General features: G+C 36.0%; 1 protein-coding gene across 2 annotated transcripts in view; it reads right to left on the bottom strand.

The window, feature by feature from the left end:
- LEMD3 (LEM domain containing 3) overlaps nt 1–17,655 on the bottom strand; it is a 43,581-nt gene that overhangs the window by 14,093 nt on the left and 11,833 nt on the right. For both annotated transcript variants that reach the window (XR_010743612.1, XM_066319123.1), the window contains exons 2-6: nt 12,031–12,068; nt 9,526–9,592; nt 2,406–2,473; nt 447–526; nt 217–365 (exon numbers count right to left, since the gene is read on the bottom strand). Coding sequence is in view for 1 of the 2 variants with exons in the window: in XM_066319123.1 (XP_066175220.1) it covers nt 217–365; nt 447–526; nt 2,406–2,473; nt 9,526–9,592; nt 12,031–12,068 (402 nt within the window). In the remaining variant the exon portion in view is untranslated. The remainder of the gene's footprint in view (nt 1–216; nt 366–446; nt 527–2,405; nt 2,474–9,525; nt 9,593–12,030; nt 12,069–17,655) is intronic.

The following is a 17,655-nucleotide window of genomic DNA, read 5'->3' as shown; positions in this document are numbered from 1 at the left end:
TTCCCAAAGAATGAATATGTTCAGCAGACTACAGAAGCAGACGACAACAACCAATGTGGAAATACAGTTTTGTGCAACAGAACCAAATCAAACAAGATACCAATTGAAACTCTACCTTTTATGGCTGAACAAAAACTTTCCCTAAACTTGCTTTTCCCCATGCACTTAGACAAACACAAGTTACAACAAAGAAAGTTGACTGTTTTATTAACTTACCCCAAAGCAATATTGATAATCTGTGAGTTACATTAACAAACGCACGGCGAAAACGACACCTGAAAGACATCTTTGGACTAGTGGATTCCAGATATTTCACATCTGTCACGTTAGTGACATCCATCTCATTAGGGTCATTGCTGAGACATCTGTTCAAAAAAACACAGCACTTATGAAAAAGGATATATTCTCTTAGAAGGAATTAAGTTAAGAAATAAAACACCACTTACTTTATGCCAACATCTTCCCCACTATTCAAGATCCATTGTAATGATGTGTTAAGTACACTTTCATAGTCTGGATCTAAATTCTGTCAAAATACAATATTAATTAGTAATTTCATAAATAACTGGGGGGTTATCATGCCAAAATAAAACTGAGATACTTCACAGATTAGTAGTCAAAACTGTATTGTTTTGTTCCTGATTCTTCAGATTTTGAGTAGGTGTTCACTGCATAAAGTATATCTATTTATGCTGCAAGCAGTTCTCAGAGCCACCAGCATCCCTCAAGCTAAGGAGTATCTGAAAAGCCAAATCACATTCACCACTTTATCCACAACTCTAATCCAGAGCCAGAAAAAATAATTCAGCCACTAGGTGGCGATCACTGGAAATCTGCTCTGAGAGTCAGCTCCCAACTAGATCCGAACTCTGCTGGAAACGCCTCCGATAAAAGCAGTTCCATGCTCCGTTCTTTTTGAATAAGTTTGAGTAAATATAGTTTTAACAGATATTCTGAAAAAAAAAAATCCAGTGTTTGCAGATCAAGTACTGACATTGTTACATAGACATTGACCTTTTTTTTCAAAATTATTTGATATCAACTCTAATAGGATAATGTTCACTGCTATCTGAGCTAAGGCTTTATATATAGCTCATCTTGCATGTTCTTTTGCAGACAGATGAAAGCAAAAATGGAAGTTACTGTTGTATTTGAAGTTATAGTCCCCCAAGAGTTTTATTTTCATCTTTCCTCTGAACTTCACATTGGCTTAGAATTCAAGAATAAGTACTAAAGAAAAGACAGTAATGGTTTCATTTTGAGAGTAATGGTTTTATCTGTTCAATGTATTGAAAATTTTATCACTGAACACAAAAATCCTGCAAAGCAACAGTAGGGTTAAATAAGACTTCATAAAAAGCAACAAATTTTCATATTAAATTTAGGCTTCCTAGCAAAGCTAAAACCGTTACGGTAACAGTAAAGAGTTATGTCATTCTTTCAGCATAACAGATAGGCAAGACAATCAGCTCTAGGGCATCGCCTTAATTTTTTCCACAATGCACTAGTTTTAACAGATAGAGTTTATTATTATTGCCAAACCATAAACTAGTGTTAGCACTTCTTTGGGATGCTCTAAAGCATTGCCTCTTTTTACTACATAAAAGTTGGCCAAAATGTAAAATTTTTATACATTTGTGTATTAAATGCATCAGTTTAACTCTGCCCCATCCAACCAAAGAAATCTTACACTCTACTCTCTGTCCCTTAAAAGCTTCAAGTAGCTTTCCACTGAAGAGTACACCAATGTGGGCTAAAATAAACCCTTACAGCTGTCAAGACAAGGCAAGAGTCATCTTTTATTTGGGGAATGAGGCAGAGGAATGACAAAGAGTGGGATTTCATAATACTGCACAGCGATCAAATTAACAAAAAGGCCTTTTTTTTTGACCATTTCTATTTAAAGCATCAATGAATAGCCTCTCCAAACAGCTGCTGCCTGTCAGGCTGCTTGCACAGATCTACCTATCAACCTTTCTCCACAAAGGAAAACAGTATCCTTTTCTACTAAGTCACAAAAACCAACACAGTGATTTCTAGATAAACTTCTAGATATTTGAGGTTTATAAATTTATTTTTTTCATTTTGGTCAACTATTTCCATCAATCCAAATCACCTCCTGGTGTTTTAATGAAAGAGAAAAAAAGCCCTGCATTGTCATTGAAGCACTGCTATGCTTTCACTGCAATGAAGTCAGTTTCTTTCACCCTCCCTCTCCCCAAATGCTCCCTACAAATAAAAATCATATGTAGCATGTATTAAAGTCATCAGTTCCAGTCATTTCCCAATAATATTCAGTTCTAAGTCAAATTTTAGTCAATACACTAGACTTGAAAATAGGCCTTACAAACTGCAACTTACACAAATCTTCCATACAATCAATGAAAAATAACTCATTTGCTTACTTTTAAATATGCAGCTGCCTCCTGGACGGTAAGGTTTCTTTGAATAGAGCTGCCACATTCATGTTCCCCTGGTAAAACAAAAACTTTTATTTTGATCTATTTATTACTGCATTATGTAAAATAAAACCACCTAAACACCAGCTTATGGTTAACAAAATTGACACAAGCAGCAATAGCAGTACAGTAATTCTCATAGGTTCCACTAAAAATACGGGAAAAATCTCTGCATGAATTTCTCCTTCAAAAGAAGTTAAAAAAACCCAATGATTTTCAGAGCTAATAATATGTACAAATCACAGCAATACAATCTCATGTACTGCTTAGAAAGTGTATTTCAGTATTTACAACCAAAGCAGAACAATAGGTAGCATTAAGAACTATCAGAAGGACATTACCATAGAAGTTACTGTACCCTGACTCAGCTTCCAGATATTTTCCTTTAAGTCTGAAACCTGTTTTATAGAGACCAATTTCCAGTTGCAACACATCCATAGTATTTCAGGCACTATGAAGTACTGCATTTTAGATTGGCCTAATTGAAGTTATTGTGGTAACTCATTGTTTTCCTGAAAATGCCCCAAATCCCACTATGGCTTGGAATGGACGCTTTTAGCATCTCCTAATGGTTTTGGAAAGTGTGTAGAAGTACCCAGGAAATAAGGTATTCATATGCATAATCAGTCCTCAGAGCAATGTACCATCATCTCCCTGGTTTTCTCTGCTAAACTAGCGTACATGGTTCATGCAACAAGAAAAGAAAGTGGTGAAATTAGTGACAATCATATCAACACAAAGCCATACAGAAAACGAAAAGGTCTAAGACCAGTTTTTCACCTATCACTAGGCCTTCATTTCTGAAGAACTGTCAGCAGTGGCAAGTCACTTTTTTTCTCCTGATATTTCATAAAAAAAACCCTAAATTTTGACATCTGTAACTATGCTTTTACAGTGCCAAAACAATAAAATAGGAAACAACAAACCCAGTCTTTCACTGGCTGGGTGTTATGCCTGCCTTACCTTCTTGAATCTATGCCAAGTTGTACTATTCCCAAAGCTATAGCAAGGCTAAGAAAATTTAAGATACTTGTGCTTCTATAAAACATACACATTCACTTATATTGGAATATACTTTAAAAACAGCAATTTCAAGTATTAGTTCCCTACACAAACAGAAACATTCAACGCAAAGTGAACAAAAGTTAGGAAACACTAGCAAGTTATGGAGAAGCACCTTCATGCCTGATTCATTTGGAGTTCCAAAGAAATACGCATTTCTATGAAGCCAAAGTCCTTCACAGACTGCTGAAGTTTTGTTCAGTACACTTCAACAGATTTAAGAGAATTTGGCCTTGCAAGCACATTAGCGTAACAGGGATGCTCTTACTGTTGGGATACAGAGAAATAGGAACAGTGCTTTTAAGAGTGTTCATATGCTAACTGGCCTTGAAATGCTGCTGGAACTAAGCCTGGGTGCATGCATGTATTTTCAATCAAGCACTGAGCAGAAAACTTTACAAGTTGTTTCACTTGAAAATTAGCATGCAACGTCTAAGACTTTCAAAGTGCCTGAGTCTACTGTAATAGCAAAACTAGACAGATTACAGCTGAAAATGGAAACCACTTTCATAAAAAACCCACTAATTTTAAAACTCAGCACCTGTATTGGAGCTATAGGCTTTTCTTGTGTATAATTTAGGCAGACTTTAGTTTTGTACAGCATGAACTGTACAGCCTGTAATTACATTTCATGTTTCATGATCAGCAAACTTGGAATAACTATACATCATACTCCTACAGTCTCTGGTGTAAACATATTGTTTTCAGTCTAGAACTGATGGAATAAATACAACAAACCCAAAACGTATCTCTATAAAAGCCCTATGTACGATTTACATCTGATATTAAGTTGCATGATATGAGCAAGTCTGACTGGTATTCCTACATTTAAGCCTTTTCTCTTGATTGGTAAGACCTGAAGTTTTTCTAGGGTCTTTTTAATACAGAGAAAGCACGTCAGTCATACTTCGGACAAACCAGCTTGTGAGACAAGGTGGATGAGACTCTTCCGTTAAGAAGCTTTTCTTTGGTTGTTTTTTTTAATTATCTAGATAAGCAGAAAAGCCCTATTATGAAATAAATGAGAGAGAATAAAATGGGTGAGGTTAATACATAGACAAGAAAGCAAACCGAACACAGAAGCAGGAGACAGATTGTGAAAAATACAAATTCTTAAAAACAAGTTTCAGAGCTCATGTTGGATTTTCCACCTTTTGAGAATGCAACATAACCTTTTACAATAGGACAAAAGCTCCCTTAGGTAGGGGACTACTGAATTACTTTAGTAGTTTTAAATGCTAATCTTATTTGCTTTCTTCCAAGAATTACGTTCATGCAGCATCCAGCCAGCAAACTGACTCAACAGCTTCTGGTCTCGTCTTCAGAAACCAGCAGACAGTTTCCTCTCAGTCCTGCTACTGAAATTTTTTTCAAACTGTATTCCCTCTGAACAAGTTTAACAATTAAAAACACCTTTGCTACCTGGGCTCTGACAATGTCTAAGGCCCATCAGTTCAAATTTCCCTCAAGCAATACTGGGGCAGGGGACAGAGGAATAAAAATCAATTTCATCTTGTCTCCCAGGTTAAAAAAGTAAGCTAATCAGAGTTACAGAGTTTCAGTCTTGTACAAAAAGCTATTGGAGACACAGTTTCTCATTCCAACACATCTTTTGCTGAGAACCATTTAACAGCTTTCTTCTGAGAAACTCATGAATTTGAAAGCTTGCAGAAAGTTAGGCATTTCACAAGTCAGACAACCTTCTGTTTTACTGCAACAGCAGGATATTCCTATATGCCATTTCAGTCACTGCGTTAGCTAATAGTTCTGCAAATGAAGGCTTACTTGGAATAACTTTGGTGCAATCATTAACCACTTGGCCTGGAAACCCACTTTCCATAGTCTGAGCCAAAAATGTTTCCCAACTGTTCCATTTGAGGCCCTATATTCAGGAATAAAACTGAAGCACAGGCAAAAAAACTTCACACAAGTCTGCTGCAAGATACATCTGAGCTCTTTGTAAAAACTGCTGTGAGCTTACCGAAAGCACGGATCTTTGAGCTTAAACTTTCCTTGGGCACCAATCAGTGATTTCAAGAGCAACCAAAGAATCTTTCTATTTGCTTTTGTAGGGAGGCAAAAAGTAGCACACCCCAGCAAGGATCACAAAACTACACTTTAGCTTATGTTAGTGTATTTGGGCAAGCCACTTAAGAAGTCGCATTCTTCTAGAAATACTACCAAAAATAAACTAAAGCTTCAGTTCCAAAGAAATATTTCTTATGTCTCAACTGATTCTAATAGAGAAACCAAGTCAGATCTTCTTTTCCATGCAGGATAGAATATTTAAAACTGACTTTCATTTAGGCATTTAACTTATGAGCTGCAGCATATATAGGCAACAGAAATATCCAAAATTTTGAAGTATTTGCTTTACACTGTAAATAATTTTCTCATTTGGTAGCAAAACAGTGGAAATCTAATATTTCAAGGAAGACATAGATTTAGCACAGATCTCTATCTTATAGCTTGATATGATATGGCCACCAATACAAACTGCAAGCAAAATACAAGACATTTGTTTAGTAGGTCTCACGTTTTCAGGTTATTTGCAGCAGAACACTAAAGTGGGGAGCTAAAGAAAAGCAGAAGCAGACCAAGAGCAAGTAAGAATGCTCAATCTCCCAAAGACAAATTCAACAGCTCAATAACAGCGCAGAACATCAGAACTCACTAAATAGCTGCTCAGTAACAGCACAGTATTGATTACCTGAAAAACTAAAGTTTAAGGAGAGTGACAGAACAGAGAGCCTGTGACAGCCATCACATACAGTAACTGATACTTTAAATTAAGTAACTTCAGGTGTTTTGCCAAGATTTTCTTCCAGCCATGGATTTATCAGGAAGCCTTATGACATATGAAAGCCTAATTCACCCCTGCATCCCAAGGATGTGTGAAAAGAAGGAAACTGTCTAAAGCTGATAGACTATCACACCAAAGAATGCCAGGCAAAAGAAAGAGCGACCTAAAAAAATCTCTTCTCTACAAGAAAGGGTCACAGTCATGGATAGCTTCTTGTGAATAGAGTGGCTAGATTCATTCATTTTGCAAGTCTGACTGAAAATGGATGTGATCTATTGAAGTGTCTCTGTGAAAGACAATATCCAGTAATTAACACATGCTGAAGTAACCATAATTTTTAAAAAGCAGATATTTTGGTTTAGCAGAAAGTATTGGATATTCAAATATATACTGTTTTTAAAAAGTTGCTGTTTTGAAGAATGGCTAAGCCATTCAAGACAAGAACATGGGAACACAAACTTCAACTCAAAGGAGAAGCACTATCTGCTCATCCAGTTCTGAGTTTCCTGTGAGATAAAAATTACTCACTCTAGGTTTATCAGACTAGCAATTCAGAGAACAGTGATGCATGAAAGGCTACCTATTTTTAAATTGGGTAATTAAATAATCTGACATCGTATTGGAGCACCACAGTTCAGAACAGGTATCTACAGTTGGAACATGGTATATTAAGTCAAAATTAACAAACTGTTACTCTGACATTTTCTTCCTTAAAAAAACTTCATGTTCTACATTCTAAAATAAAAGTCCCATCACTTGCTCTCCATTTGAAGTTGACAAGGTAAGAAACTAGATCAATAAAAACAGTAAGTCTGTTTTATTAAACAGAGCTAGAAACCAAATTTTGAGGGGACCATCTTCATGGTAGTCAAGATGTGGAATAAAGCTTAACAGAACAGACCATTTCAAGTTTCCAGCCTGCCTTTTTAATATTAATAGTTATAACATGAACAAATGATTCATAGCCAAGTATGAAATGAGAGAAACTTTTCCAAGTATGTGACCGACAGACCTGAAAGGCACCACTTTGAGTAAATCTATATTCCTTAACTTCTCCTTTGAAGTGGTGCACTGTGCACAAGATCAACACTCTTAAATCCTGCACCTCCCTTGCAGCTTCCTCTGTTTTATGCTTTTTAAACTGCTTCCAGATATTGTGTCAGGTCTACATCAATAAGGTATTCAAAAATGGATGGCAGACATCTTCTAGTATCTTAAGAAACTTGGCATTGAGGAGAATTTCTGTCTAAGTAGAGATGGATTAGGTCCTTATTCAAAGTATATGAAAGCTACTCTGCTGAGCAACCAGGTAATCTCACATTACAGCTCCAGTCTGGAGTACCACCTAACCAGAAAGGATATTTCTGGCCAGAAATAGACTAATAGAGAATAATGCATCCTTGAGACCTGGTGAAGCAAGTAGCTGTCCTGGAGCATACAGATTCTTCCTCATAAGGCAGACAGGTAAAGATTTATATGTGTCCATGAAGCAAGCCCCAACTAATGAAGAAAACTCCCTTTCTTTCCGCAGGTGTAGAAATTATGTGCCAAACCTTTTTATCCACGCAAGTACATGGTTTACTGTACGGCCCCTGGAGGGCCAGATGACATACTGAACAAACAGCAACCTGTTACACTCTTCAAAAGACAGAGGGAAGAAGCATGACAATGTTCTAAGCAATGAAAAGCAACAATCACCTTGAATGCTTAGAAGACAAAGATGATTAAGAGACTTGGAGCATCTCTCTTATGAGGAAGACTGAGGATGCTGGGCCTGCTCAGCCATGAGAAGAGACAACTGAGAGGGGATCCCATCACTGTCTATAATTATCTGAAGGGAAGATGTCAAGAGGATGGATCCAGGCTCTTCTTGGTGGTACCCAGCAATAGGACAAGAGGCAGTGGGCAGAGAGTGAAGCACAGGAAGTTCTACTTGCTCATGAGGAAGAACTTCTTTACTGTGTGGGTGACTAAGCACAGGAACAGATTTGTCCAGAATGCATGTGGAATCTCCCTTGCTAGAGATGTTCAAGAACTGTTTGGATGCAATCCTATGCCATGTGTTCTGGGATGACCCTGCTTGAGCAGAGAGGTTGGCCCAGACAACCTACTGTGATTCCTCCCAACCTGATCCATTCTGTGATTCTCTGATGTAAACAAATCAGAATGTGTGGGGTTTGTCCAAATACCTGTTTTATTCACAGGACATTGTAAATGCAGTGGAAACAAAATGTTTCTGCAGGAAGATAGAATACTTTGCAATTTAAAGGGTATTACAGAGCTGCTCAGATTTCTCACACATTTCCTATACAGCCTTGACATATTACATTGTCGGCTTCATATCTGACAGAGAGCTGTTTCCACATTTTTTCATGTTTGCAAAATGTCTGTAGCACCTGATAATAATGGAAAAGCCACCTTGGTAAAACTTGCTGAAGCAAAACAAATAGTTGGCAGAAAGACCTGTAAGACCATCTGAACACATTATGGGTTAAATATGCAAGGATGATAAAAATGGCTTAATAGTCATGACACAGACTGAGCTGTAACTCTCATTCACCAGATTCCAAAGTTATAATCACAGCCTTAACTTCACCATTTCCTGGTTGTAATGTGTAAGTACACGTGCAGTTTAAAGTTGTGTTCCTTATGACTCTAGATAAAACCACCCTGGTTTTACTTTGAATATTCAATAATGCTATCACTAAACACTAACTCTGACACATTACTATATGCAGCACTTTCCATTACTATATAACTCATACGGTTAAGTTGGACATTTTGTCTAACAAGGCAATCTTGTTCAACCACTACTGTTTACTTTATTAGTAACTATTTTATCACTGTTGCAAAATATTTTGATTTTCACCACAGTGAATTAACGACCTTTAAGAGACCCACACAGTCCTCTTCACATATAGCAAATTTAATTGAAGCTTTTTAACAAAATTAAATTTAAAAAGTATTAAGGCATTGGGTCAAAAACCACATACGATCACAATTTTCAAGACCTTATGTCATCAGCAACAAAAGGTGGTACACTGGTGGAAAAAGACAGTGTAAGTGAACTAGAAACAGGATTTCAAGTTTCCCAAAATGGAAATGGCTATCAGGGACCCAGTTATTGCAAATCACTATCTGAGCACAGGTTTTTCTGTAGCTGTTGCCATAATGTTACATCACAATATTTTTAAGTGTTACCTGCTACTTGTGCCAATTTATCATGAAGTGCATACAAGCTCTTCATCATGAGACTTATTTCATCTTCCTAGAATGAGAAAAACATATTTATATTAAAACAAGCAGATGTATTACAGATGTATTTTTCCCATTTATCCCCAAAATCTTCATATACCATGAGGAAAAAACCAAGGGTTTACACAAAGCTGTAATGTCTTACACATCAACAGTGATGCAGGTAATAGATTTTGAATCCAAGTATTCACTACATTAAATTTTCAGATCTTGACTGAAGCAAAACTAGATTGCAGCTTGCACTCTGATGGAGCTGCCAGTTAAACCCAAAAAACTCGCAGCAGTATTTTGATACTACTGAGAGATTGGTGAAATTACTCAAAAGAACTCTGTTTTGTTTGGAGTAGTTTTTTGATAGCTACTACATAGAAATAAAAGTTTTATTCTTTATAAATGTGCAGCAACATTTTATACAAGCCACACTAAAGCACCATCTGGCCACATTCCAGCATAAAATTCAGAGCAAAGGAAGATTTTTGTTGTCTACCTTCAAAGTACAGTAATTTTATTTTAAAAAACAAACAACCAAATAAACCACCCACAGCTAACAAAAAGCCAAAGCAAAGCACACCAGAAAGCTGTGGACTATCTTGCTGATACTTCCTGCATACACCATAATACAAAAAAGCCTAATTCCCAGAACAAGCATGAATATGAGGTGTCATATAATTGCTATTTACAGGGGAGTTAAACTTACCAAGATATTGAGCAATTTTATTTACTTATAACCAGGACCATTTTATATTAGAAGGAATTATTCAAAACACGAAGAACATGCAATTACATACACATACATTTACTAAAGGCTATTCTAAAATGTTGAAGTTTCATCAAATGGCTAAAACTAAAGCATTCATTAAAAAAAATACTCAAAAAAGTAATTTTCCAGTTTGTACATATGCTGATTATGCTCAGTTTGAAAAAAAAGAACTATATTAGCCTTAATTTCCTGATGCACCAGCACTATTGACATAATTTTAAAATATGAACATTTAATTTAAAATGTGAACATTAAATTTCATTTAATGTGAAAATGTCCAATTTTTTTTCCATAAGAAAATTGCTACCAGAAAAGGAAAATACTTCTTTCATTGATCAAACATGGACAAGTTATTTCCCAACAGCACTATCAACAATTACCAGCGCCACCTCTCCCTATTCTAGTACTACAAAACCATCACTGAGATTAAGTTCATGTAGTTGATACTTCTCAGGAAACTAACCAACCTTATTAACTCATCTCCTGGCCAAAACACTGTGAATGGCAGAAGAGTAAAATCAGTCCTCCAGTACACATACACACACACATAAACCAACAGTACTTCATGTTCTATATATTTACCAGTATGTGCACCCATGGCTTCACTAATAGCTACATTGACATGAACATGAGAAATATTACTGTGACCAATTTAATCTAATTAATGATTGGACCACATAAAAGAAGGAGCTGAACAGTATAATCTTTGTAGCTAACAAACAATGAAGCATGCAATAGGATTACTATGAAACAGTGCAGGAGAAACAGGAGAAAGTAACATATAGAACAGGTTCTCAGGCTGAGTCCAGTGCATGAAATGTATTCTCTCTGCACTAGTAAAGTCATTTTGAAAGAATCCCCAGAATCTGCCTCAAGAAATTTAATTTGTTCAAGAGATTCAGAAACACTTTCTTTTCAAGAAATCAGCCAAGGCTATCTGCTTAATGGGCAATTATTCACTTCCGGAGAGTTCGATTCTAGACAAAAAAGCCCTCCACCAATGCATCAAACAAAAAAAACAAATGCCAGACAGTGAACCAAAAAAATGCCCCCCCAAATCCTCCATAACTATCTTGCAATACTTGCTTATATATGCCAACAAAAGCAGATCACTATGTTTACAATTCAAGTCAGAAGAGAGAACTACCTGAATGCATGCTGCACAGCTAAGAATAATACAGATAGCTTCAATGGTGACATTTCAAAAATGATTTGCCTGATACTTCAGACAAAAAAGTGAATATAGGGATAAGTAACAGAATGGAATCAAAGTGAAAAAGACAATTTTTAAAATCCATTTTGAAGGACTTTAACCCTTGCTCTTCTACAGCACTAAGTATCCTGGGGTCTCATGTCAATCATCTCTTACCAGCTGTGCTTTCAAGGTTGAGAAGTCAAATGGCAACAGTAAGTGAAAAACTATTAAATTTAGTCTCAAAATTTACAACACTCTTTTCTTTTTACAACACAAATTATGTACTATTTTCATTGTATATAAAGCAACCAGCATGCCACTGTAAATGTAATCCTATTTATATTGCCCAAGACGAAAAAGAAATTAAAACATTAGTTACAAGAAGTGAATTTATCCCCTGCAAGTTATACTAAAACTGCATCCTTCTGAACAGATCTATATTGTTTCTATACAATCATGTGACCAATAAAAATCTGTGTTAGGTAGTTTTACTTACTTGTATCTTTTGGAGTTCTTCACTAAAGGGATCCTTGACTGTCAAAAAAAAAGAAAAGAAAAAAATTAATTCACTCTAGGGTCTGAAAATACTAAACAGGTATATCAACATTGTAGCTTTATGACAACTCTGTAATAATTAAGATAAAAACAAGGTCCATAATAAGACAAATAACAAAGAGACATCTATTAACCTTTGCCTTAACTCTGCATTTGATAATGCAATATAGTAGCATTTAGGTTAAACCAGAACTTTGTATGTCAACACATTTCACAGCTATTTCCTCACAAACAAAGCTGTGCTTGCCATTTGCCAACTCTCGCTTTAATAACTCAATCACTTTGAAATAATTGGTATGTTTTACATTTTAGTGGACATTTCAAAAAAGGAAAAGTCCGTTTTTACTAACCACTAATACATACAACAAAGCTCTACAACTCAGCATTTTCTTTAAACAAGAGTGAGACGACACACTGAGAGCTCATGCACTCCCCATGCATGTAGGTATCCACGAAACATCAAGAGTTGCCCACCTGAGAGTAGATTGATTGACAATATATTGCTTTCTGAACCACAACCATGCTTAAACTGATCAGGTAATTTAGTTATAAATTGGAAACATAAGAGAAACATAAAGGTTGACAGATCAAATTCATGGCAAGACTTCTCATTTAGGAGAAACGGAGGATACAAAAGAAACTAAGGACTAACTTATGAAACAGGGTTCCCAACCTTAGTCAAGTGTAAGTGAATATGGATAAAAAAAAACCAAAAAAAATTCCTTTTCTAAGAAAAAAAATATTTGTAAAAGAATATGATTTTTATTAACTGCATGACCTCCAGTAGCACTCTTTGCCAGCAGACAAATGTTGGTTCACTTCACCTTAGTTTTGAAAAGAAGTTTGAAGTAGAAACGATTACCCTTTCTTTGCTCTTGCATGTAGCAATGGTAATATTCACATTACTACGGTTACAACAAACAAATGATCTATAAAACAGTGGGACAATGAAAATGCTTTCTAAATGAAGAAGGCTTGACTCTCTGTAACTATGCAAACAAGTTTGTCCATGTGCCTGAGATCAGAAAAAAATTGAGGATGTTATCTACCCAATAAGCCCTTCAGCTTCTTCTGATACAGCAAATGGGAAAAAAAAAACCCAAACCAAAACCACCCAAACACAGGGACTGGTTTTCACAGACATCCAAATACTGTATTCAGCTATAAGATAAATTAAAGCTGATAGAAGCAATGTTGAAAACTCTTGCAAACCAAGCCCTACAGCACCTCATGATTTCATTTCATAGGTCCAAATTCACAGCCATTGCTTACTGGATTATCAAGCTACCAACTTTGAAAAGTTTTATGTATTTCACTCATTAACTCAATAGAACACACCCAGCACACTAAACGTTCAATTTAAACAGCCTAAAATAGGATTAAACACCCAATTTGATTGTTATCTAGACAAGGATAATTACAGACTCCAGGATCAATCTTACTGAGCATACATGAAATCTTGTTTGAGCAGTGGTTTAAGGCTGGAAGTGGTGTACAAACACAAGACACAAGCCAGCATAGATTTCAGTATACCTGAGTATTTTAGCACTGAAGGAAGTCATGAAACAAACACATATGCAAAATTTCCATGTCTGCAAAGACCCACACCAAAAACAGCCACATGAAATTCTAGATAGGCTAGGGCAGACCAGCAATTAAGAGGAGGCTGTGGTGGTGGTTAGACTTTTCCAGCATCACAACTCTGGTGTAAAACACATTTGGGCACTTCATGCTCACAGAAATTAATATCTTGAATTTACTAAGCAAGCCAGATGAGATGTCAATGTTTGCCTTTCCTTCACAAAAATACAGTGGTTACAATGACCAGGAATACCAACTACCTCTTCAAAATTACCTATCACAAAAATTAAACAATCTTTAAAACTCCTTATTTTAACTCACACTACAGGATTTCTATGAAATCTCTCTGAAGCTAAATGTTATAGTTAACCAAAAACTGAAGTACATTTTATATATGATGCCATTTAGTTTAGCATGACTGGTGCCTTAAGAGGCAAGTGTGCAAAATGCAACTGCAGCAATTTATCAGCTGCCTATGCAATTATGACTGTCAATCAATCTGCATTTATTTACCACATAGCCTCAATTCGAGTTAATAAGGCCACTCCTTAACTTCTTCAGTAATTCCTCTTTCAAATACACCCTTCTTTCTTTTGTCCAGAACCTAAGCTCTTACCAAATCCTCCCACATGCTCCAGTCACAGATGTAAAGTCTTCACCTACTGCAACATGCATAAGATGTTTCATTACATCAGCATTCTTGGTTCAAAAGCTTTCTTGACAATTCTTAGAATACGTAACCATATTTGTAAGAGTGATAAATTCTTATTCTAGCAAACGAAACATTAAATTCATAATTATTAATATAAGATTTTTATCTGAACATATACTTCCAAGGCTCCTCAAAAAGGGTTTGAGACCTCTACCATGCAACAATTGCCAGCCTTGAAAATAGTCTATCAAGCTCACATTCTAATGGAGTTCAAAGAACAAATTACCATCTACTTATGCTACAAAGTTAAAACATGTATCCTTGTACCAAAGGAGAGAGAAATAACACTATTCAGCCCCTCTATAATATTCATGCCTTCACTACATTCCTCACTGTTCCACATTTCAGAGTCCTCTTCCTCCTTGCTATAAAAGCTACCTCTGAACATTTCAGCAGCTCTGTTCCTCCTAACATTTTAGGGTGACATTTTTAACAGAACCATTGTAATGTCATAATCTATTTCTGAATGCACAGATAATTTGATTTTGTAGATGAAAAAGCAAAATCCCAAGGCAACTTTAAGGAGCTGTAAAGCCATGGCTGCAGAAACAGATACCAAATAACCTGTAAGCACCTTGTTTCTCAGTGTGATCAAGGCACCAAGTACCATTCACCCAAAGGATTCAGAGACTGTGCACTACAACATTTAGTTCCAAGTCAGCAGCTTCTGCAGAAGCAAGAATGTTCTTCCCTGCAAGTACTTTTCTCCTCTTCATCCACCATGCCACAACCAGAACCCTAAAACAGAAGCAGTAACATTTCCAAAATCTGTCTTACAAGATATGCTCTGCACATTAGGCAGATAACCTAATGCTTTCCATCAGATACTTTTCCCTCTTAAAACAAATACATTAGCTGGATAATGTACTGCTACCAGAGTGAGAAACACTATTAGAAGCACTGCTATCAGAAATGGGCCTTTAGCCCAGCCTTTTTCTACATTATCTCGAAAACAAGTTTTACAACCCAAGTATTTTCTGTGTCAGCTAACAGATCTGTAACTTTTTCTAAGTCTAGGATCAAGGTCTGACTTCACCCAGTGACATACTGTGTATGTGTCAAGAATAATTCCAAAACATTGTCTCTCAGAACTCCTAAACCTTAAAATGCCAGAAAAACACCAACCAAACAAGTTATTGCATAAAACGTTATTCCAGATCTCCATATTTCAAACTTCTTAAGTAAAATAATCCTGCCTTTATTTTCCCATCTGCGATTATTCAATGCTCAAAACAGACAAGCAGCTTTGGATGACCTTCCAGCTTCGTATTTCTCAAATTCAGGTAAAACCACTTCAAACCAATAGGCCAAATCTCTCTGCTTTGATATCAAGAAACCAAATCATTCAGCAATTCCTTCACTGCAGATAATCTTTGTGTGCTTTGGAAATGGTTTTTGTATTTCTAAATGAGTACCCCATTAGAGTTTGAATAATCCTTGGCCCTGTCAATTTTAAAGAGCAACATAATGTGCCACGAGGATTAGCAAACTCTACAAATGGCTGAACCTTTCCTTAACATCTAGTCACTTTTTCAACTGGCTCAGTTTTAAGCACTTTTATTAATAATTTTTCCACCAATAGAATTTTAATTCATTCTGTTTGTAAGTGATGTAACGACTGATGACATAACCAAAAATTTCATGTTGTTCACTTTTTTTGACAAAGCCCAAATTCCAAAAGAATTAAAACAATCATATTTGTGATATACACTTCAGACACATTTTCTACCAGTGCTGAAAATAAGAGTCTTCATTATTTTAGGTAAAAGGACATGACCTACCAGAATTTCTCTCTGGAGTTTTTCACTACTTCACTACTAACAAAAAATAAAAACCCAAGAAATTACAACAAAATAACCCTCTCCTTTGATTAGCTGTATCACTCTTTCTAGAAAGGTTCAAATCTACTCCTGCCTACTTAAGTGCTGGTTAGAATAAATCTGAATGTTGAAAGGTACTCCTGAGAGTCATGCCAATTTCATCCATATTTAAGAAGAGACAAGTGCTTTGGGAAAGCTTTTCATTCAGATCAGTTTTACTACAACGCTAACATTAGTTTCATTCTAGCACTTGTACTAGTGATCAAAAAACCTAGAAATTATTAAAACTGTCAGTTCTTAAGAATATTTAAGGAAATATTTTTAGTAACAGTATTTGCACACATGCTCTTTTGCATTATATTACAAAACACAGAAGAAACAGCTGTCTCTGTTCTACTAGAGAAAGTGGCCCAAAAGTGCATTTGCCATGCACTGTAAAAATCAGATTAAAACCATATTCCTTGCATACACACACACACAGTATTTACTACAGACTAATGTGTATAAATAGGAATTTAAAAAAAAAACCTACTACACTAAGACTGCTCTTATGAGCAGTTGCAAAACATTATCAGGAGAAATGTTAGACTTCAGATACATACCAGCATTTTACATTGGGAGAGGATCAGAATAAGCTTCTGAAATAGCTCCTCTGCTGCCTTCTGCACCTCTCCCAAATATTTTAGCTCCTTACATTTTATAGGGTCAAAAGGCCACAACTTCAATAAATGAACACAAATTTAGAAAAAGGGGAAATTCCATCTTGAAAGCATGGCAACAAAACATGTTTTATGTTAAACTAGGAAGTGTTCCACTTTCCTCAAACTCCAAAGTTCAAAGTGGAAAGCAAATAATATAGCAAATAATAAAGCAAGTGTTATTGAAACAGGTTTAAGAATCAATGAGAAGCTGCAATTAAATACTGAATCTACTGTCACTCTGCCAAGGAGCCCAGCCTTGATAAAAATATCCTGTGATTTCATACAAGCAGTAAGGATTTCGGTCTTGAAAAGTTTACAACATAAAAACACCCAGTTATAACCTCTTCTTTCAATTACAGACTTCAGTTACAAAGTACTAGTAATATTATGAACAGTTTACAACATCCAAAGGTAACATTCAAAGGAAGAACACTGACAATAAAACTCTTAAAAGGCCATCAATCATGAGCAAAGTCAAGATACAGATCACATAAGAATTTTTCATTTTTAAAACTGGGGTTCTGCTGTGCCTAAGTCCTTTTACTCATTCAGCACACATTGACCTATGAGTGCTTGCTGCACTAACAGCAGCAGAACTGCTGAACAATATATTTACAAAGCCTGAACTCAACAGCAGAACTCTGAAAACAGGTGCTCTCTGCAGGACATATGGAGGTAGCTACTAGCAGGTCTCTTGGCATGACAAAGATGAGCTTTCAACCGAGGAAGCAGCAGTCAGTTTAGCAAAGTAT

Source organism: Sylvia atricapilla, chromosome 5, assembly GCF_009819655.1.
Source record: "Sylvia atricapilla isolate bSylAtr1 chromosome 5, bSylAtr1.pri, whole genome shotgun sequence".
NCBI lineage: Eukaryota > Metazoa > Chordata > Aves > Passeriformes > Sylviidae > Sylvia > Sylvia atricapilla.
The sequence above is the reverse complement of the archived record's forward strand: the minus strand, read 5'-3'. Positions and strand labels throughout refer to the sequence as shown.